Source organism: Quercus robur, chromosome 5 (assembly GCF_932294415.1).
Source record: "Quercus robur chromosome 5, dhQueRobu3.1, whole genome shotgun sequence".
NCBI classification, from domain to species: domain Eukaryota; kingdom Viridiplantae; phylum Streptophyta; class Magnoliopsida; order Fagales; family Fagaceae; genus Quercus; species Quercus robur.
The window spans coordinates 60,514,789-60,539,520 of NC_065538.1; the positions used below are offsets into that span (position 1 = coordinate 60,514,789).

General features: G+C 33.2%; 1 protein-coding gene across 1 annotated transcript; it reads left to right on the plus strand.

Moving 5' to 3' along the window:
• The first annotated feature begins 2,360 nt into the window (after positions 1-2,360).
• Positions 2,361-9,098, plus strand: LOC126726526 (uncharacterized). Its single transcript, XM_050431800.1, has 5 exons — positions 2,361-3,640; positions 3,864-3,938; positions 4,039-4,114; positions 7,501-7,664; positions 8,772-9,098. The coding sequence occupies exons 1-5, from the start codon at positions 3,596-3,598 to the stop codon at positions 8,793-8,795; spliced, it is 384 nt and encodes a 127-aa protein (XP_050287757.1). The 5' UTR covers positions 2,361-3,595; the 3' UTR covers positions 8,796-9,098.
• Positions 9,099-24,732: the final 15,634 nt, after the last annotated feature.

Consider the following 24,732-nt stretch of genomic DNA (forward strand, 5'->3'; position numbering starts at 1 on the left):
ATGTTGAATTCTGCTACAGGAACTATTATTATATCTTCATGATTATGGAACTATAACTTAAATTCTTGCGCAATGCTATAAATTTCTGGTACCATAATCCATTATCCCTTTCATGGATTAAAATTAGTGAGAAAGTTGTTAATGGTACGCATGTATCAAGTTCAACGAGTACGTGATGGGAAACACTTTGCTACCCGAAGAGTAGATGCGATACAGAAGGGAAACATTGTATTCACATTACTAGCTCCATTTCAGGTATGAGTTAATTGCATGTTATTAATAGTCAAAATCAAACTAGCCCAAGATCTTTTAATAGTTAAAATCAAACTAGCCCAAGATCTTCTAATTTGAAATTATAACCCTTGTGGATGGAAAAGGCTATCACTTGTGGTGCATTTGATTATTTCAATTAAAAAAATTCTTTATTTAAAAATATATTTGATTAAGTAGGACTAAAACAAAGTACATAGAATGTAATTTTAGTAAAAGTAGAGACAAAGATGAAAAGGTGGTAAGACTTTATGGTTAAGAGATACTAAAGAGTAAGAACTTTCGATATTTTGGATCAACAATTCATGAAGATGGAGGGATCAAAGAGCCTAAACTATTAAGAACTGATAAATTTATCCGCATACTTCTAGCATCTCTATGATACTAAATTCTGAGTTATTAAGAAACAAAATATTCATAAAATTAGTATAGCTGAGGATGTTAAGATGGATTAATGGAAATTGTAAATACTCCAAAAGATAGAATTTGAATGCGGAAATTTGCTTAAAGATAGGGGGCTACCTTTGATGAAAAGAAGAGGGAGGGTCGTTTTTGATGGTTTAGTTATATTTAGAAAAGAGCAATAATGAACGGGTGAAAAAGAGAGTTGATTCAAATCGTTGGAACGAAAAAACGTAGAGGAAGAGAAATAATATTAGTAAAAATAGTAGAAAATGACATGTCAATTATGGAAATAACAGAGAGTATGACTTCGGATAGAATAGTGGTAGAGAATGCATGTGGTTGATCTTGATTAATATTTTGCGGAACCATAACCAACCCCCAAAAGTTTGGAACTATGGCTTAGTTGTTGTTGCTTTTCACTCTAATCTTCTACCTTCTGCTTTACTGCCGCCATCTACAATCTGTACATTGTGCAATACCACTGCCATATGCAAATCTGCTTTACTAATAAGACTGCCAAACATTCAAAAATCTGAACTTGTGCAGCACAATAAATTTGGGGTATGATTTTTTTTGTTTAGGGTAACATGGTTTGAGGTGTTACTTTGCTAAATGGACAGAATTTTCCTTGAACCTGGTTTGGAGAAAAGTTCCTCCAACCCACTTTGCGCCAAGTCAAATAAGCATCCACATGTACTTTTAGTCACATGACCTACTTAATAGTCAAACAACTTGTTTAAATAACATGAATTGGGATGAGATAGATCCGAGGTTTTTACTTCTTATTCCATTTTGTTTGGTTATTGGGAGAATGAGGTTGCTGGTTTGGTGGAATGGCTGGATTTGGTGGTGGTTCTTGATTACCAGAGTTGTTGGTGGCAGTGTTGTTAAAAGCGCGCTTAAGCGCAGAGCGCAGAGCCCTTGGGGCTTTTTCCCTCTAAAGCGAAGCGCCCTCACAAAAGCACGCTTTTTTGAGCTTTTTTATTAAGCGCAAAGCGCACTTTTTTGAGCTTTTTGTAAATTTTTTTTAAAAAAAATCCTGATTTGATTTTTAGCCATTAGATATAAATATGTTTGATATAAGCCATTGATTTAATATATAAAAACTAATAGTGTGGTGTGCTACCATACACCTAAGCCTATCTCTTTAGATATTTTTGAACTTTTAACCACAACCACACAAACAAACACTAAATCAGACACTCACAAAGACAACATTACTTAACATTCTAGTATTTTTAGCCTTTGCCTTCTTGGTTCTATACTTCTATTTTGATTCAACCATTTTTTGTAATCATGGCCATCAAATATCATGGTTGCATATATTTTGTAAGGCACAAAAGAATTATATAAATGTTATATAAATTATATAAAATGTTTTAATGTAATTTATATGATTAATTGATCACTTGATTGTTGTATTGATCATTAATAATTTTTTTTTTTAATTTATTAAATTTTTTTTTAAATGTGCGCTTCACATTGATTGGGTGCGCGCCTTGCGCTTTGCGCCTAGGCTCCAGGAGGCTTTTGCGCTTAAGTGTGCTCAGCGCTTTTAACAACACTGGTTGGTGGTTGTTTTGGGGGGGGGGGGGGGGGGGGTGGTTGTTGGAGGGGGGGGGGGGGTGGTTGTTGTGTGGCAGTAGAGGGGAGAGGAAGAAGAAAAAAGGGGAAAAAATCAAATTAATTTTAAAATGATTTTAGAATTAAATTTTGCGTTAAAATAATTTTTTATTAACATAAACACATGTCGGTTCAGCTTACGAAAGTGAGACTGAATGATCAATTTGAATATTTCCCAAACTTCAGGGATTTATAATTTTGAATTAAAAGACCATGGGTTCAGTTTGAGTTTGATCCTAAGTTCAGGGGTGCTTTTGCATTTTCCCTTCTTTTTCAATCTACTATATTCTAATATACCAAAAACTGAAGTGGCTGATAGTTTACATTGAAGGATAAGGCTTGGTCGTCTATTCAGTGTACTTCACATTATGAGGCATTAAGAGGATCTATTGGCATGAAATTACTGTGGAGTATTTGGGGCTTTTAGAGTTTCTAGAAAGGATACCCTTTTCTTTTGGACATCAGCCTTGGGAAAAATATTCTAATTGGAGGGTGGGGTTATGTATTAAACAAAATATCATTCTATTGGATCACTTTTGTATGTGCATAAGGAGCTGGGGGAGGCTACTGATCGCTTGCTACTTCATTTTGCAGTTGCCAAGGACTTGATCTCTTCTTCTTTTTTTGGAGATATTTTCAGTTAAATTTGTGATAGTGCTTGTGTTTTTTTGTTGGCAAGGAATGTTTGGAAAACATATAATCAGTGCAAATTTGGAGTGGTGCCCTGCTTTGCCTTATTCAGATAGAGAAAACCTTACATTCAACAGCATTGAGTTACCTACTCTCAAGTAAAAATGTGTAGTTCTGCATAATCTGTTGTGATTGATCTAATGTGACTGGCAACATCTCTTCTCTTTCTTTTGTGGATTTCCTTGATGATATTTGTTTGTAATTCTTTAGGAGACTCTTTATAAAACTTGTATACCAAGGTTTCTCCTCTTTCTAATAAAAATTTCAAATTACTTTTAAAAGAATCACATAATAAGAAATAAAAAAAATCATATTTTGCCAATTCAATGTACATGAGAGAACCAGTTTGTGGGATGGAGAATTTTAGCATTCTAAGTTTTCCACTACTTATTTTAACTGACTTGTCTACATGTCTTTGGAGTAGTAAGGTACCTTGGTTATTGACTACCTGTTTAGTCAAAACGAAAATGCAATTATTGTTATCTCTCTCTCTCTCCTTTTATTCTTTTCTTTACCTCCATTGTTTTAATTTTCTTGAGATATAATTTTTTTTTTTTTTAATCTTTGTTGCTATGAGTTCCATTCAGGACTTCTATTATGCTTGAAAATGAGCAAAGTTAGATCTGAGCGAGCTTCATCTGAAATGTGGAAGGTATTAAATCTTTTGTTGTCTTGTTTTTCTCTTTGATTTTCTGGGTGTCACAGCCAGCATTAATATAATGCGTTTGGTGGCTCCATTATAAATTTATAATATTACTTAAATCCTTTTATCTTCCCTGTGTGTATGTAGTTGTAGAATTTATCTTGCTTATTTATGTCCATCAGTGGTTTTGCAGTTCCATGTATAATGTTGGCAAGTATTCTGTTCTGTGCAGGTTTCAGGTTTAGCTGTTGTTTCTGTGATCTGTTTCACTTCAAGTTCTTTTGTTGCTCTTTTAACTGATATTCCGGTAGACACTTCTCTGTTGGTCATCAAATTTATATTGTACAAAAGAAATTGAATTCATCTTTATAGCTTTCTCTAACTTCATCATGTCATGATGGTTGCAGATGCTATATCACCGGCCGCAACATCCCATGACAGTTGTTTATACGTCTCTCTTGCTCATTTTGTATTATTTTATAGGTATGTGGTTCTAATTTCTGTGTCAGGGTCTCAGGTTGGTGAAAATGACGAGGGTACATTTTTTATGTTTGCTTCATTCACATCCATTTTTTCTTCTTTTCACATGTTAGTCCTCCCATCTCTTAACATCTTATCTTGGTTCTTCCTTTATTACTTAGCAAGGTTTCCTTCTTGTCTTCTTTCTGCAACTATCCTGAATGATTTTGCACCATTCTTCTGTGTGAAATTCTGTCTTTTGTCCATTTTTAACTATTTGATTCTTCATATGGCCATGGAATGGGTTTTAAGACTTAATCTATTGGCTGATGAAACTAATTGCATAGGTGTTCATATATCTGCTGATGGATGATATATGTGTATAAGGTGACATCAGTCTCTAGACTCAGGAGAATCAAGAATTGACCCCATTATCATATCTGGTTGTACTTATATTATTATATGAAGATCAAAACAATAAGTAGCTAAGAAAAAAAATATAGTTGTCCTAGGTTCTCAATTTCAACCATTGACCACTCAGAAATTTTTTGACTTAATAACCATGCCTTGTACCTGCATAAAGAATATTGTTCTTTACCAATGATGTTTTATAGAATCAAGATAACATCCTGAATCTGCCTATGCCCATCTTATACATAAATGGAATTTGACCACTGGATTTACACTTAGTTTTGGTAGCTGGCATCTGATATCCATTTGGATAATGTTACATTCTGAGACCAATGTCAATCCATTGTCTGATTATTCTGAATTTTAAAACAAGAGTCCATAGGAGGCTAGCATTTCTGAGGAGGTGAAGGTGTTCTTGGTTTGTTTTTCTGTTTTGAGATTTAAGAAAGGGCAACTATAATCTATCAAGTGAAAATTTTAAATTTTGAAAAGAGTAGTTTGTAGGCGTGAATGAGTGAAAGCTATCCTGGAGAGAGTAAGTTCTTGATTTGGAGAAGAGATTAGTTTTTGTTTCATTTTAAGTCAGTAAAGTTTAAATTTGGCTGGAGATACAGTTCATGAGGCACCAAACTGTAGGAGATGGATCAGGGTTTACAAATTGGGGCCACTTGTAGAAAGAATGCGAAGTTTTACAGGCATCTTTGGGAATGGTTCATTTTTCTGTTTCAAAAAACTTGTTTTTAGAGATGAAAACCAAAAAAATCTTCTGTTGAGTTGAAATGTAAAATTCCTTTGGAATGTGGAAAACAAAAAGCAATATTTTGGAACAAATAAAAAAATTTGTTTGGATGCTCATGGCATCCCCCCAAAAAATATTTGGGCAACTTAATGACAATCCCACTATCACATATTTCTTCAACAGCCTGTATAGCCTCACTTCCAAAATCCTACTGACTCCAGCTTTCCAGCAACAGCCACCCCATCAAGCAGTATTGTCCCCAACAATCTGAAAGACTGAAGCCACCATCAACAACCAATTTAAACCTCATCAAACCAACACATCACCTTTTCATAAAGCACGAAAACCCCATCAAAGGCCCCAAACTCACACCAACAACAAAAGCAAAGCCACATTCAGCAGCTCAACCGAACACCCAAAAAAAATTCATTCATCAATTGGTGCACCCGCACCAAAACTCTCCCTTTGCTTGTGTATCTTAAGCTTGCTGGCATTTTCAAGGTGGAGGAATAGAAGGTGTTGCAGTTGATGATGCGCTTGAAGTGATGCAATTGAGCCAATAAACCTCAAGAGAGAGGGAATACATTTTTGGATGGAGGGAGCTCTGTTGCTGGCCTTGAGTATGGGTGGTCCTCTAGGTAGGTGATCCAAACCTACGCCATCGAAGATATCAACTGGGCCTCATATGATCTGATGATTCTTCATCCAAACTGTCATGAGAGAGAGAGAGAGAGAGAGAGAGAGAGAGAGAGAGAGAGAGAGAGAGAGAGAGGAATAAAGAAAAGAAAAAATTTGTTTTCAAAAACCAGGAAACCAAAAGCATCAAAAAGATTTCTCTCAATTTTCTCTATTTTTTGATAGGTAATAAAAGTTTTATTGAACAAAAGTACATCATGTTCATGATGGTGAACAAATTATACTTGAAACAATTACAAACAAATCAAAGAGAAGAATTAACAGATTGAAGGAAATCAAAAATGGAAATACACTGCATAAAACCCCAGTTTTCTCTTGATTTGGAGATGAATTCCAATATCTTTATCTATCTTAGAAAACAGAAAACTGATTTTAAAACCAGAAGAGATGCCCTACTTGGTTGCCTAAAAGGTTAATTTTAAGATTGAGAATGATTACTTAGCAAGATTTGCAGTGAATGTGGATTCACTCAAAGATTAAAGGAGCATCAATGATGCTTTTGTAAACTTGTACTAGAGTTGTATGAAATATTGAGAACTTCAGCTCATTTGTAGATTATTACAGTTTCATTCGTTGCTTAGTAAATAGGATGACTCTCGGCATCCTTTGGAAGAGTAAACTGTTTAGATTCTGGAAATATGCATCAGAATGAACTTCCGCATACAGACATCATATGCAGAAGCTACAAAAGAATTGGAAATCAAATATCAAATATTTGGCCACAGGTGCAATGTGCAAATATAGGGAAACCTGAGCACCAGCCACAGTGTGTGAGATTTTAGAAAAGATTTGGGTTAATTACATATCCTAACTCCACTCCTCTCACCCTTTTTTGATAACATGAATTGTTGGCATGATTTGTGCACCTTAAAAATAAATCTAAAAATTTAGATGTATCAAAAGTACACTCTTTGTTTCTTAATTTTTTAAGGATAAAGAGGGAAAATTACATTTTCAACTGTATAGTTTGGGGATAGTTTTAAATTGAAACCTGATGTTTAGGGGAGTTTTTTAATGGGTGATGAAGTTTGAGCAAGTCAGTAAGAGATAGCAAGTCAGTTTGTGAGTCAAAGCCCATTACTCCCCTTCAAAATGCAACTTTTGAAACATGAGGGTTTCCACCCCTACAATATAAGGTGAAATATAATTTTGTTTAAAAAATAAGGATCCTCTATTATTCTGGTTAGGAAGCTTGAATTGTGTGTTTTTAAAAAGTCATAGCTAGTGCTCAAGTCTCCTGCTTCTGTGGGTTATGGGAGAGGTGGTTGGTAGACAGCTGTATCCAATTTTTGGAGAGAATGATTCCCGGGGTTTGAGTATTTTTTACTGTAATTGTTTTCCATGTTAGTTATTGCTTTCACACCACTTTCCTTAAAATAAGTAGAAAGCATGTTGCTTTACATATTGATTGATAACATATGTGACTACAGTGGGAAGCAACATAGGCTTATGATGGGTGAAAAACATTGCATGCACTCATTCTTCTATATTAAGTATCGAATCAATACTGTCTTTGTTCAGAAGTAGTGAGCAGCTAACTTACAATATGATGTGTTGTTGCAAGGTTCATCAACACCCTCAGCTTTTATATTATGGATCATGAGAGAATTACCACCATTAAAAGCAGAAAACATACAAGAAGCAAGTACAATAACTTTCATCACTGATAGTTCAGCAGTAATACAACATCCTCAGCGCTGGACAACTTCAACGAGCTTGCAGAATCAGGTTTGCACTTCCTTTTAAATGGTCCATTCATGAATGCAGATGCAGGTTGCCTTTTTTTAAATGAGTAATAAATAACTTCTGGGTTGAAGGAAAAACTGAAGTAAACAATATCTATACCAAAATTGAACATTAATAGTTGTGTTGACAGTGTAGCCAATTCATTTTTGTATCCTTTATCATGATTTGGGGGAGAATTTAAGCTAAAAGAAGAAGGGATAAAGCAAGCTTTACGATAAAGTGGGTAAAGGTATATAATGTGGAAAAAAGAAAAGGAACCAGAAACATGTGTTTGGCTTTCAATAATGAATGTGAGGGATATATATATATATATATATATATTGGAGGAAACTGTTGTATGTTTCTTACTTAAATAATTCTAACAAAAAGGCAGGGAAAAGAATTAAGTGATAAGAATATCTTGGATCTAGTGTTTCTCTGATGTTTATTGATGGGAGAATTTAGTATGACCTGGTAGATTAAGTTGCTAAAAGGAGATTTTAAAACCAATAAAAATACTAGGAGTGCTGTAAACTTTAGTTAAAATTATTGTGGAAAGAAACAAAAATTATATACAATCTGTTTGAATTGATTCCAAGGTTTTCTGGTGAAGCTGTATTTGTACTAAAGCAATGAACTTGTTTAGTTAGAAGAGAAATTGAGACTTGATTTTTGATGACATAAGTTCATGATGGAAAAAACATAATCTCATGATACTAATTATCTTGCTGATTCAGTTCTTATGCTTGTTGAATTTTGTTTTTAACAACCTTGGTTCAACCCCTTATAGTTTTTATTGATAAACCCGTAATAATTAGGGATTTGTTGGTTAATATCATTGTGCCAAAATTTTCTGATAGTATATTTATATTTCTTCAGTATCTTTATGCTATCATTATCAGTCTAGTGTTTCATCTCTCCCATGATTTGAAGCCTATCTGGGATCTTCCTCCCATAAGATGACTTACTGTTATGCTGAAATTGTCTTTATTGTTTTAGGGTGGTCATTTAGATGCATTGCATACCAAACAAACAAGATTTGTTTTGTTTTTTCTTTCCTATAAGGTGAGATGGACATGATACCATTAGTGGCTTATGCTGTCTCTGCAGATATCAAGAGTGAGTCCAATATAATTGCCTTTCTGGATGCAAATGGGTGCTCTCTTTCTGCCAAATTAGAGAACAAGGCTTGGAATTTATAATTGATTGAGAATGGCTTGGTTGTTACCTTGAGAGGTATCAACACAAGCGGCTGAGTTACATCCTTGACTGGCAGTCAGACAGCCGTAAGGTTGCTGTTGCCCATGGTTTTGACATTCTTGGCATGTATATATTGAAAGTATGCTAAGTGAGGGATTTTTTTGTGTATGCACTAGTTCCAAAAATTTTGAGGTGCAATTTTTTTCCACTGGTGAATTCAAAATGCCTTGCATTTTATTCCACGGCTCTTGTTGTTTAAGCTAATTTATGTGCATGCTCTTTGCAAAGTACAATTTGTTTACATTATGGTTATCCAATAATGTTGTCAAGTTGAATTCAGAATCTTCAAATTCAGTATTGATAGAACTGTTTGAGATTCTTATTCAAGATTAGCTTTGTAAAGCCCATTTTCCATACAACTTTCAAATCTTTACTTTGCTATGGCTTTGCAAGGAAGTTGAAATATAAGAAAAATTGAAGTTATCATTAATGTCCTTAATTTTTTTCTCTTCAAACTGAACATATTTTGCTCACTCAAATGACTAATATACACACACACACACACACACATAAATATATGATTTTTTCAGCATATGCCCTTAAGACATATATTAATAAATTATTTTAGGAAAATTTTTATAGGAAAGTGAAAAGGTGATTTAACTTTTTTGACAGTTTTTTCAAATTTTCACAAAAAATTTCCTAAAATGAATAATTAATGTATATTCTAAGGGCATACAATAACCGGATCCATATATATTTTAGAACCTAGCTAGAATCTGCTTGTCTAAATTTTATGTAGACAAACAAAACTAAACCCCAAATACAATTTATTAATAAATTTTACTGCTTAAAATTAGATTTATCAAAGAAGATTGTTAATCCGGTCGAATTGAACGCATGCAAGTTAATCATTCTCCCAATCATAAGGCATATAAATATTAAGCACTCCATTCCATTCCAAAAGCATAAATCTAATCATGAATGAGAGAATATGGATAAGAAGACTAACCATAGACTTAGAGCAGCTCAAAGAAATCACCAACAAAGATACCAGGAATTGAGAGAATCAAAGAAGAAAAGTAAGGAGATTATTGTTGAACTTAGGTGACAAACGAGGTCAAACTTAGCTGACAAACTAGGTCTAATAATAGAGCAATGAGTGTGTGTTTGTGAGGACAACACCTCGTTTGTGAGTGAGAGTGGCAGAAGAGTTCATAATTCACACAAAATAGAAATATCTGGATTTGAGAGAAAGTAACGTAAGAGAGAATATCACATTTTGTTACCTACAAATAATAATTTGTCACGTTTATATCCTTTCTTTTCTCCATTTAAGAGCATCCACATCAGTGGAGTTAAAAATTTTAGCATTTAATACCCCAAGAAGTTATTTTATCTATTTTAACACATAATTTCATAACACACCCTACATTAAGGGACTTATTTTTACTATCAACCAAACACTATTCATTTTTTTAATTAATTTCTTTCTCATTTTCTCTCTCTTCCTCTTTGCCACAAAACCCAACTAAGTGATAAAATAATATTTTTTTTATGCCTTTTTGCTATAGTGAACTACTAGTCTTGGCAGTTCACTGTAGTATGATGGCAAAATTTGCCTTTGGCACCACCAATGTTAGGCTTAAATTGGAGTTTGAGGTGGCAAAATAGCTAAGCGATGTTATTAGTATTCGGTTTTTTGAATAAAAGAGAACATATGATGTCATTGACTCTTTTTTTTTTTTTTTTTTTTTTTTTTTTTGCAATTATAATTTGTATTCTTCCCTGTAGGAATAGAATTGCCGTTGCAAAGTTTAATTCTCTACACATTTATTCACTATTCTCTAAGTTGATTATAATTTGAAATTCTTCACCATGTATATTGTTTTTTTTTTTAATTAACAATTTTTTAAATATGATTTATATCTCAGATTCGTATTGAAAGAGAACATGAACCGTATGTGTCTATGTGAGCACCATTATGAAGTCATTACAAAATGAAGGGCACAACTACTCAACAAAGCAATAGAAATATCAAACCTCATGGTGAACTTTTAGTCATACTTGCTGTCATCAATCTAGTCTGACAAATTTTTTTATTTTATTTTATCATCAATCCTAGTTTGACACTCTCACCAATAGATCTGGAACATTTAGAAAGATTAGCAGTTCTTTGAAAGTATGTCATTAGCATCTGCCGATGTACTTCAATTTTTGTTATGACATTCTCGCAATCAGATTTTTAATATTTATTAAAATGTTAATTAACTTTTCCTTCTTGTAAAAGAATTTTATCTTCGACATTACTGTATGGGGTATAGTACTAAACCCAGATCAATTGACCCACGTACGTTAATGACTTACTAACTTGCAGGATCAGGATCCTTTTTGAGGATATGTTAAAATTTCATCAACTTTTCCTTCTTGTAACACAAGTTCATCAAACATGATTTCTTCTACATTAGTGTATGGGGCACTAGTACTAGTACTAATGGCCTGTTTGGATAGAGGGGGGAAGGAGGGGGAGTGAAGGGGAGTAGAGTAGAATTGGCTAAAAATAAGTTAATTTTATGTTAAATCTACTCTACTTCCCCTCCCTCTCTCTCAATCCAAACGGACCATAAAAGTAAAAGCCCACCCAGATCAACTGACCCACGTTAATCAAATCATGTTAAACCATGAAATTGTTTAATTAAATTAAAAGAGATAGCATGAAAAGGCAAGGCAGTAAAAATTAAGTCTGAATTAGATGGCATGAAAAACAAGACTATCCTAATCCGGCCAGCCAGTTAGGTGGGAATATTGAGAGCGATTACTCATTTAGTTATCCTCTCAAATGAGAGTCCCTTGTATTCCCCAGGCCTTCCCAGTAGAATGCAGTTCAAAATGCAACTTGATAGCAAACTACTTAAGGGCCAAATTTACAAAACTCCTATGGCCATGGGCTCAGGGGATAGTTAAGGTGTGTAATTGAGAATATGAGAGAGAGATGCAAACATATTGACTAATAATTCATATTATTTAAATTGAAGGATGAGTACCATAGCATTCTACCGAATTTTTATTATTTAATTTGGTTTAAGTAAATTTCATATCACATTTTAAAAACATATAAGAATAAAAAAAAAATTTTAAAAAAAATCACATTTCCCATGGTATATATTATAGGAACATGAATGGTATGGTATGGTACGTATGTAAGTATTAACTATTAACATAAAGAACGACTCAACAAACTAAATGAATCCTTTTAAAAGAACAATGGCAGAGCAATACAGGGGTTCCAAATACATATATAGAAAACCTCAATAAAAATTTCATTAATTAAAAAGTAAGGAAGCACACAAGAATCATCATGATTTGGAGCTGAAACATAATAAGTAAGAATAGAACCCAAGCAAGCTGGGGAACCACAATCAGATTTTTCTTAGGGTTTGAACCTACAACTTAATAATCCGATCAAAACCCCACCCATGAAGATACCAAAAACCAGGAAAACCCATACCATAACAAATCTTCCAAGAACACACCTTACTTATCTATATATTACTAAAAGCTAAAGCGTAGCGTTTAATGCTGCTGCTCTCACGTTGTGCCACATCAGTTGCCACGTCATTTTTTTTCTTTTTTAGAATATAATTTTTCCTACAATTTTAAAATGGTTTTTACAATTTTCAGCCCTATAAATGTAGCCCACTACTTATTTATTTACTTCCACTATCATCCTATAATAAATTTATATAATTAATCCAACTCACCTCTTATTTATTTAATTCTACTATCAAGCCCAACCCAAAGTCTTTTCAGTTTAGTTTTAAGGTTTTGTCTGAGCCTTTTCAGCATAAAGGAAAAAAAATTAAAAAAAAAAAAAAAAAAAAAAAAAAACAAAACGTTGAAGCCTTTTCAAGCTTTAGGGTTTTTTTTTTTTTTTTTTTTTTTCCAATTTTCTTATAGTTGTTTTTAACATTTATTTTTTTAATATTTACACTTCTCCAACTCTCCCTTATCATTTCATTTCCCCACTACTTCTTCAATCTTTCTCCCTCCCTTACCTTTTCATCTCCTCACTACCCTCTACATTAATATCATTCTTCCTCTTTCCCTTCATCTTCCTTTATTTTTGTCTCTTCTTATTCACATCCTCTTACTATAAATTTGTCACTATCTCTTCTATTCTATGCATAGTTTTCCCTCACAAAAAAAGGTTCCCTCTCTCTCTCTCTCTCTCTAAATTTTTTGGTGGATTTTTTTATTTCTCTTGCACCTCTACTTTAGGTTGATAATTTTTTATATTCTTTAAAACTCTATTTTGGATTAATGCGATTTAGTTTTGTTTTCTAAATTGTTGTTGTTTTTTATTTCTATTTTTATTTTTATTTTTTTATTCTCTTTGATTGTTAAATATTATCCTATGGCATTCTAAAGAATTAAATATAGCATATAAAAATATAATATTATTCTATTACATAGCATGATTTGGATAATTTGGTATTTATTTTATTACATAGCATGATTTTTTATAGTGCTCAATTTAGATGTTAAACTATGAGACTTTACTAATTTTTGTTTATTTTCTAATCCTTTGTGGTGGACAAAGTACTCTTAATAGTTGTATTAGAAGTACTCTATAATGCCATTTATTTAAAGAAAAGCAAAGGTTAGCCAAATGAAAATAAACGGATAGGTGACAAATTTTAACTTTTGCAATTTTTTTATTATTATTTTATAACAATGTATGTATAGAAATTTAATTCATAGATTTTGCTAATAATTGTTTATTTGATAATATGTTTTGGGCGGCCGAAATTATAATTTTTACAAAGAAAATAACCTTAATAGATTATCAAAAACAAAATTTTTATCCTAATATTGGTTCAATTAATCATTGTTAAGTTTTATTAATTTTTTTTAGTTTACATTTTTTTTGTATTTTGGATTGTTCCTATATTACATTTATGATTGTTCCTATAATAAATATATAATTACGAAATAGATTACTCATTATTAGATTAGTTTAAATTGTAAAAAAAAAATTAATAAAACCACCATAAAAATAATTATCACGTGCAACGCGCGGGTTCGCGGCTAGTTTAACATAATGATTGTGCGTGGACTGTGGATAAGATTTTTATATATGATATCAAATTAAAGCATCACATATACTCGGGTCCAGAAAAGACCACCAAAAGTCAACATATTTAATTTCATATTTCGGGGTTCACATAAAATAAATAAAGGAGGAGCAGGGCACCGACCCATCTCTATATTCTTGAACAAAAACAAACCCAAGAGGGAAGAGTGGAGATGGTGAGGGAGCATCCCACACTACCCAAAAAAAAAAAACGACCTATTACGGCGGGCAAAAAGCGCCACTGAAGCCCCAAAAACAGCTTCTAAAGGTAAATTTGACCTTTAGCGGTAGGTGTTATTGCGGCGGTTCTTCTTGCCACCGTTGTGCACTGTTGCAATAAAGTCTGTAGTAATAGATTATCATGACAAAAATTTCGTTGTGCACTGTTGCAATAAAGTCTGTAGCAATAGATTATCATGACAAAAATTTTGTTGCAATATCATTTTGTTGCAATAAATGATTTTTAATAATTTTTAAATTAGGTTATTGAAACAAAATAAATCGTTGCAATAATTTATTGCAACATAAATGTTTTTGCAATAGAACTATTACAACAATATATATACACACACGCAATATATTAGTTCTTTTAAGTTCTTATTGCAACCAAAATGGGTCTGGATGTGCTAAAGTGCTTATTGCCACTATAATTGATTTTTGTTGCAATAAAGGTTTTTTCTTGTAGTGCCCAAAGTATCAGTATTAATCTAGTTGTTCGTATATAGTAAGAAACAACAATTGTTTTTTATCAACCTCGACGACCACCACCACCACCACCACCACATCCACCGCCACCTCCTTCACCACCACATTTTGATCACTATCAAAATTATGGATAAGGGATAAGAATTGAAGTAGGAGAAGTGGCTATTCTAAACTTAACATCTTTTTCGTTTTTTATCTGCAAAATGGTATACAGGACTTCCTTGCAGGTAGACATCATCTGGATCGGAGTTTAGCAACCTCCTTCTCTCTCTCTCTCTCTCTCTAAATTTTTTGGTGGATTTTTTTATTTCTCTTGCATCTCTACTTTAAGTTGATAATTTTTTATATTCTTTAAAACTTTATTTTGGGTTAATGCGATTTAGTTTTGTTTTTTAAATTGTTGTTATTTTTTATTTTTTATTTTTTATTCTCTTTGATTGTTAAATGTTATCCTATTGCATTCTAAAGAATTAAATATAGCATATAAAAATATAATCTTATTCTATTACATAGCATGATTTGGATAATTTGGTATTTATTTTATTACATAGCATGATTTTTTATAGTGCTCAATTTAGATATTAAACTATGAGACTTTACTAATTTTTGTTTATTTTCTAATCCTTTGTGGTGGACAAAGTACTCTTAATAGTTGTATTAGAAGTACTCTATAATGCTATTTATTTAAAGAAAAGCAAAGGTTAGCCAAACGAAAATAAACGGATAGGTGACAAATTTTAACTTTTGCAATTTTTTATTATTATTATTTTATAACAATGCATGTATAGAAATTTAATTCTTAGATTTTGCTAATAATTATTTATTTGATAATATGTTTTGGACGGCCGAAATTATAATTTCTACAAAGAAAATAACCTTAATAGATTATCAAAAACAAAATTTTTATCATAATATTGGTTCAATTAATCATTGTTAAGTTTTATTAATTTTTTTTAGTTTACATTTTTTTTTTGTATTTTGGATTGTTCCTATATTATATTTATGATTGTTCCTATAATAAATATATAATTATGAAATAGATTACTCATTATTAGATTAGTTTAAATTGTAAAAAAAAAAACCACCATAAAAATAATTATCACGCGCAACGCGTGGGTTCGCGGCTAGTTTAACATAATGATTGTGCGTGGATTGTGGATAAGATTTTTATATATGATATCAAATCAAAGCATCACATATACCCGGGTCCAGAAAAGACCTCCAAAAGTCAACTTATTTAATTTCATATTCCGGGGTTCACATAAAATAAATAAAGGAGGAGCAAGGCACCGACCCATCTCTATATTCTTGAACAAAAACAAACCCAAGAGGGAAGAGTGGAGATGGTGAGGGAGCATCCTACACTACCCAAAAAAAAAAGGACCTATTGCGGCGGGCAAAAAGCACCATTGAAGCCCCAAAAACGGCCGCTAAAGTTAAATTTGACCTTTAGCGGCAGGCGTTATTGCGGCGGGTCTTCCTGCCACCGTTGTGCATTGTTGCAATAAATTCTGTAGCAATAGATTATCATGACAAAAATTTCGTTGTGTACTATTGCAATAAAGTCTGTAGCAATAGATTATCATGACAAAAATTTTGTTGCAATATCATTTTGTTGCAATAAATGATTTTTAATAATTTTTAAATTAGGTTATTGAAACAAAATAAATCGTTGTAATAATTTATTGCAACATAAATGTTTTTGCAATAGAACTATTACAACAATATATATACACACGCAATATATTAGTTCTTTTAAGTTCTTATTGCAATTATTGCAACATAAATGTTTTTGCAATAGAACTATTACAACAATATATACACACACACACGCAATATATTAGTTCTTTTAAGTTCTTATTGCAACCAAAATGGGTCTGGATGTGCTAAAGTACTTATTGCCACTATAATTGATTTTTGTTGCAATAAAGGTTTTTTCTTGTAGTGCCCAAAGTATCAATATTAGTCTAGTTGTTTGTATATAGTAAGAAACATCAATTATTTTTTATCAACCTCGATGACCACCACCACCACCACCACATCCACCACCACCTCCTTCACCACCACATTTTGATCACTATCAAAATTATGGACAAGGGATAAGAATTGAAGTAGGAGAAGTGGCTATTCTAAACTTAAAATCTTTTTCGTTTTTTATCTGCAAAATGATATACAGGACTTCCTTGTAGGCAGGCATCATCTGGATCGGAGTTTAGCAACCTCCTTCTCCACCACCACCACTACCACCACATCCACCGTCACCTCCACCGCCACAGCCACCATCTCCACCACCAGCAACGAAAGAGCCTGCCCCTGAGACGCCAGTGCTACCTCCATTTCCACCACCCCGAATCTTGCCACCACAACAAAGTGAACAAAATGCAATAAGAAGAGCAAAGATGGTACAACTCGAAGCAAAAAGTGCAACAAACAAATTCATGTTCATTTTTCACACTTGTAAGAGTTGACAGGAAGAAGCTATTGGGTGACTTAGCTAAAGGGGCGGAGCCAGAAATTTTGGTTTGAGGGGGCCAAGTTGTGATGCTAATATATTAGTTAAGACAAACCTCTATATATATACACACTTGAATTAATTTACTAAGAGAATTTATCATCTTCTAAACTTTAATGAGTATATAAAAGTCATGTATATCTTCTATTAGACATGTACAAAAATTTATCATTTTCTACATATTTTAATTTGTTAAACCTCTTAAATTATTTGATTTTAATATAATTTCTCTTCCTTTTAAGAGTACCATTGAAATGACTCAAAATTGGGGGGAACTTTAATTTTTACATGCTACATTTTTTAAAATATAAATAATATATATACTATAAAATAATTTTTTAAAATTTTGGGGGGCCTTGGCCCCCCACTTTTGTGTGTGGCTCCGCCACTGCTTAGCTAATAAGGTATTAGAGGTATTTAATAAGGTATTAGAGGTCTTAGTAATTAAAATCAAAATTATGGATAAGATTAATGGGATAAGAATTGAAGTAGGAGAAGTGGCTATTCTAAATCTTTTTTTTTTTCTTTTTTATTTATAAAAATTGCAATAAACTCAAAACTATTGCAATAAACACCTAACGGAAAAAAAAAAAAAAAATTTGTTGTGCACTGTTGCAATAAAGTCTGTAGCAATAGATTATCACGACAAAATTTTTGTTGCAATAGCATTTTGTTGCAATAAATGATTTTAATAATTTTTAAATTAGGTTATTGAAACAAAATAAATCGTTGCAATAATTTATTGCAACATAAATGTTTTTGCAATAGAACTATTACAACAATACACACACACACACACACACACAATATATTAGTTCTTTTAAATTCTTATTGCAACCAAAATGGGTTTGGATGTGCTAAAGTGCTTATTGCCACTATAATTGATTTTTGTTGCAATAAAGGTTTTTTCTTGTAGTGCCCAAAGTATCAGTATTAGTCTAGTTGTTCGTATATAGTAAGAAACAACAATTGTTTTTTATCAACCTCAACGTCGATGATCACCACCACCACATCCACCGCCACCTCCTTCACCACCACATTCTGATCACTATCAAAATTATGGATAAGGGATAAGAATTGAAGTAGAAGAAGTGGCTATTCTAAACTTAACATCTTTTTTGTTTTTTATTTGCAAAATGATATACAGGACTTCCTTGCAGGCAGGCATCATCTGGATCGGAGTTTAGCAACCTCCTCCTCCACCACAACCACCACCACCACCTCCACCGCCACAGCCACCATCTCCACCACCAGCAACGAAAGAGCCTTCCCCTGAGACGCCAGTGCTACCTCCATTTCCACCACCCCGAATCTTGCCACCACAACAAAGTGAACAAAATGCAATAAGAAGAGCAAAGATAGTACAACTCGAAGCAAAAAGTGCAACAAACAAATTCATGTTCATTTTTCACACTCGTAAGAGTTGGCGGGAAGAAGCTATTGGGTGACTTAGCTAAAGGGCAGAGCCAAAAATTTTGGTTTGAGGGGGCCAAGTTGTGATGCTAATATATTAGTTAAGACAAACCTCTATATATATACACAATTGAATTAATTTACTAAAAGAATTTATCATCTTCTAAACTTTAATGAGTATATAAAAGTCATGTATATCTTCTATTAGACATGTACAAAAATTTATCATTTTCTACATATTTTAATTTGTTAAACCTCTTAAATTATTTGATTTTAATATAATTTCTCTCTCTTTTAAGAGCACCATTGAAATGACTCAAAATTGGGGGGAACTTTAATTTTTACATGCTACATTTTTTAAAATGTAAATAATATATATACTATTGTGGGGCCATAGAATTTGACAACCTTGGCCCACTTTATACTGAGTCCAAGACTCACGCCGAGGAGGGAGAAATGGCCGAGGACAAACAAAGAAAGCCCAAATAGCCTAGAAATGTTGCCGAGGACGATCCTGCTCTCGGCATCGCAAATCCCAGGAGGAAAGAACAGCACGTCAGCAAAGGCAACCTCCCAGAGCGCCCCCAGGAGAAGGACAAGTACAGTAGGATACCCATGGGCGTATGGTGCAGGAGCAATCCAAGGAGAAACTGCCACCTCCGCATTGAATGCACCTAACTAACGTTCTGGCCGCATTAATGAGGAAATGAACCCTGAACAGTGAGGCCTTGGTTGCCGCAACTCACAGAGGGTTTGGAAAGGTGGCTGATGGGACGAGCACTCGAGTAATGACCTGCATGATCAACAGGTGGAGGGTCAAGATCGACTGGAAAGAAGTATATAATGTGAGAGACCCTCTAAGAATGGGGGATGACGGAAGAAAGAGCAGGAGGAGAGAAAAAGGAGAAAACTGTAGCAGTCTGCATGATCTTGGAAACCTCTGTAACCTAGTACTGAAGGAAGAAGAAGAATAATAAGTTCCTCTGACGAAACGCCCGAGGACAAAATTTCATGCTTTAACCCATATCCTTGTAACTCAGCCCATACATAACCGTGTCTAGTAGTTGTAGTTCGGACTAAGACCTAGTTTTTAAACCCATTCTCTACAAATTTATTGTATTGGGCTAGTTGGGCTTGAGACCTTACATCCAACGGTAGAAGTGCTCGAACCCAGTCCCTATAACTATAAAATAATTTTTTAAAATTTTGGGGGGCCTTGGCCCCCCACTCTTGTGTGTGGCTCTGCCACTACTTAGCTAATAAGGTATTAGAGGTTTTAGCAATTAATATCAAAATTATGGATAAGATTAAGGGATAAGAATTGAAGTAGGAGAAGTGGCTATTCTCAATCTTTTTTTTTCTTTTTTATTTATAAAAATTGGAAGTTTATTTATAAAAATTGAAAAAAACTCAAAACTGTTGCAATAAACGCCTAACGAAAAAAATTTCGTTGTGCACTGTTGCAATATAGTCTGTAGCAATAGATTATCACGACAAAAAATTTGTTGCAATAGCATTTTGTTGCAATAAATGATTTTAATAATTTTTAAATTAGGTTATTGAAACAAAATAAATCGTTGTAGTAATTTATTGAAACATAAATGTTTTTGCAATAGAACTATTACAACAATATATACACACACACGCAATATATTAGTTCTTTTAAGTTCTTATTGCAACCAAAATGGGTCCGGATGTGCTAAAGTGCTTATTGCCACTATAATTGATTTTTTGTTGCATTAATGGTTTTTTCTTGTAGTGCCCAAAGTATCAGTATTAGTCTAGTTGTTTGTATATAGTAAGAAACAACAATTGTTCTTTAGCAACCTCGACGACCACCACCACCACCACACCCACCGCCACCTCCTTCACCACCATCACCTCCTCCTCCTCTATATATGCATCCACCACCAACAATGACAATGCTAGTGCTACCACCTACATTTCCACCACCGCCGCCAGTGCCACCGTAACTCTACTCAAGGCTGTGTTTGATTTTGCCATCACAACAATATACAACAAGAAAAACTAATGCTGGTAGACATACAGGAACAATGAAAACACTCAAAACATAAAGTGCAACAATCAAAATTTTGTTCATTTTTCACACTCTTGTAATTTTTCTTTCCAACTTCTTTTAAACTTAAAAAGTTCTCCCCATTAGAGAACAATAGCCTTATACTCTGCTATTTATTTATTGTTATTAAGAGTTAGGTTAGAGTTTAGGTTAAAGTTATTGATAATGTTTTAATGCATCATTCTAAATATAGATAGGATTAGGTTGATTCAATCTGGCTGCTTTTCATTAAGGAGGAACAATATAGTTTGGAAGGCAGATGCATGGAATTGGGGAATTTAGATATGCCTCTTAAATCTTAATGTATGGCAAGTTTTTCCTTTCTTATTTTATTTTATTGAACAATTTTTATTACACATACATTTACACACATGCGAAAAAGCAACTGAAATCATGACTTGAAGTCACGATTTTCAAGTTTGCAAATGTGTGTAACAATCTGTGTGTAACAGTTTTTCTCTCATCTATTTACTTTGTGTGTGTATATTTTTTTCTTTTTTTTTTATTAACAAAAAAGGTAGGGAGCGACTAACGTGACAATCCTACCTAGGCATGACCATAGTAGCACCTTACCTGCTAGGTTTGGGGTCCTATTGGGATGCAAGGAGACCACGGTGAGCCATAGCTTTCCAGTCCCATGAGAGACACTAATGAACCTTGATTTGCTAAGAAAGGCAACCCAAGTGAGTGCATATTTAGACTCGAACCTTGGACCACACACTCAACGCATCTTGTGCATCACCTAAGACCACTAGATCACACCCCTCGGTGGTACTTTTTGTATTTATATTGATTGCTAAAGAATACAAATATATAATTCATATATTAAGTTAAGAGAAGTCCAATTAAATCATTTATTCTTAAATATGTTGTAAAAAATGATAAAGGAAAAATAATTAAGAATAATTATTAATGCAGACATGAGAACATGGGAGAAAATTGGCAAATGCTCCTTTCACGCAAAAAAAAAAAAAAAAAAAATCTAGCATTTTGCCCCCTTTCCCAAACTAATTAGGGAAATGCCCCTGTTTTGAAACTCGATTTTCTCAAAATCGAGTTAGCCCTATAGTGGCGTTTTAAGGAGCCCTACTGCCACTATAAGTCCTTAAAACATCACAATAGGGCTCCTCAAAACGCCACTATAGGGCTAACTCAATTTTGAGAAAATCAAGTTTCAAAACAAGGGCATTTCCCTAATTAGTTTGGGAAAGGAGGCAAAATGCTGGATTTTTTTTTTTAATAAGGGGGCAAAAGCCCATTTTCTCCTGAGAACATGTCAAAGAAATGGTAAGACTTAGATATAATTTTTTAGGTGTTGTGGTTTCCCAATTAAATTTGAGCATGTGGTTGGATTGACCAATTAAGCAAATGGTTGAATTAGATTGTCCTTAGAAAAAATAATAGTATCAATAGTGCATTGGCCATTTCAACCATGTGGTTGAATTCAATTGAAAAATCTAAGATATAGCACCTAAAAATTTAGACCTAAATTTTGTTCTAAACATGTCTCCAATTTTAATGTTTTAAGAGCTTTCATTTAATTGTATCTAACATGTCACTGATTTTAATGATCAAACAAGCCCAAACATGACAATTGACATTGCAAACAATTAAAAGATTTGAGCCACTTGACATTGTGCAGTATATATCCTAGTATCCTACACAAATCAAGTTCAATATTGTAGGACTTGGCTATAGACATAGGGCTTAATTAATTTTATAGAGTATAACTCGGGTTTTTAACCATCTTATGTTAACTAATCAAAGAAGAAAATTAAACTCATAATTTATTCTATATGTCTATTAAAAAAAGAAGTTTTTCTACATAGATTTTGGACTACATAGTCATGAATCATAATACAAAGTTCAAAAATATATGTGCTATACTTGGAATGGAAGCAGTTAATACCACAAAAACATAGTCGTAGCTAAGGTAAAGAGCCCCTATGAGTTGCGTGTAATAAAGGAAGACGTGTTAAGTACAATGTTTATCAGGAAAGTTGAAATTAATAATAAGGGAACAATCTCATATGACTAAAAATGAAAATTAACCACAAAGGTTTGCAGATAGAGGGACTTGAAGAAAACAAGAAAAATGTAACAATGGCAGAACAAAGAGAACAGAGAAAATTGAGAGAAAAACTGTATGTTTGTATATTTGCAACACTAACTCAAATAATACATTGTGAATAGCTCGAGCCCAAAATAGCTAGCCTCTAATCTAACAATAATCCCATAAAGATTGGGATTAGTGACATTGAATACACACGCGATTAATGTGCATTAACAAGAGAGAGAAATATCTAGTAATAGAAAATATCTGTGGAGCCTTAACACTGAAGACTGGAAGCTTCTTAGTAGTCCAGTGTCAACTTAAAAGGATCCTTCAGTAGAACAAAACGTCACTGTTTATACTTAAGTAAAGCAATGCCGTTTTGCACTACTAACTTGAGTATGTTTTTAGAAATATGCTTTTAGATCTTGATTTTTATGCTTTTGTTATTTTTTCTGTGTTTTTAATGGTGAAAGTATAGAGGTGGGCTATGGAAGCCTAACGGAGTGAACCTCATGTGGACAAAGTGCCAACTTTTAAATCATAGATAGGCAACTTAAATTTTAATCAAACCATAGGTGGGTAAATTATAATTTTCCTCAAAAAAAAATTGAACAAAGAGAGAGTTCTTAGGGTGCTAAATTCTCCCCCTCTTCTCAATCACCTAAATTATTTGACATAGCGGACATAACACCCATAAACTCAAATTTTAATAATATTTAGTTTAAAGACTCATAAGATTCAAAGAAAAATAACCAAAACTTAGTGTCTCTTATTTGAAAACCCAAATTAGATCAAATGTCTCCTAAACATAATGGGGTTGCTACTCCTACGCTGCCACCATTTTGAACTCATGATTGTTCAAATAATGATAATTCAATTTGTATACCTTTTTGTTTTGAAAATTACAAATATAAAATTGAAAGACTTTGAACCTGTAAATTCTTAAAAGAGAGTATTTTTTTTTTTCTAGAGTTTTTGGAGTCTCCTTTACGCTGTACAAAACTTTTCAATTTAGAAATTTTTTTCTCATAGTAACTAATTTTCCACACCATTTTTTATTTTATTTTATGAACACTAAGATCGCCTATTGGAATGTATCAATTTTTCTGTTTAAATAGCAGTAACAGAGGTGGTGTCATGGCAAGGTATGGTAAATTAGTTTCATCAATGTAGAGGATCTTTTCAGTAATTAGGCAAAACAGATCTAGAAAAAAGTCCTAGGATGGTGCTACTTGTCCTAGCAGTCTACCACACCATGAATTGTTGATAATGAACATCAATTTCCCAAAATGAACATTTGATAGTGTTGAGCTACAAGACTTTTGATAGTGTCAATTAGTTTATTATACATGGAGTGGTATAGGTACCTTTGATCTTTTATGTTAGTTGTTTTGGTTTAAATTGATTTATACACTGTTAATTAAATTTAATGATTTTGATTGTGGACCATGACACTCATTGGTGGAATGGTCTCACTTTTAGAACAACTCTTTAATACAAGAGATAAGAGTAAATAAATATATTGGCTGTGCCTGTAGAAAATTTATTCTCTTCTGAGCATCGAGTTATTTGGGTGAAGAGTCCCAAGGAAACTGAACGTTCCCAATGAGTGCGAACATCTGTTATGCTGAGCTTGTACTAACTCATTGCCAACCATGGCGAATTTGCATGGAGAAGACTTCGAGTACCAAGGAAAGAGCAACAAACTCTGAAACTGAAGCTCTTGCCGTGGCATTGGTTATGGGGTTGAGATGGACTACTACGATGGGATTAAGAGTGATAATTGCCGAAGGTCATATTCAAAGTCACGCCAGTGCCATATGCTCTCAAGATCACCATGTCTTTCATCTTTTGGAAACTCGTTGGAAGAGGGTAGAGGATGTGCCATGTTGTTCGTGAATTTGCAATGGCAATGGCAATTAATATCAAAAAGGGCCAACAGTGGGGCAAGATCTTTAGCACATTATGCCTTTT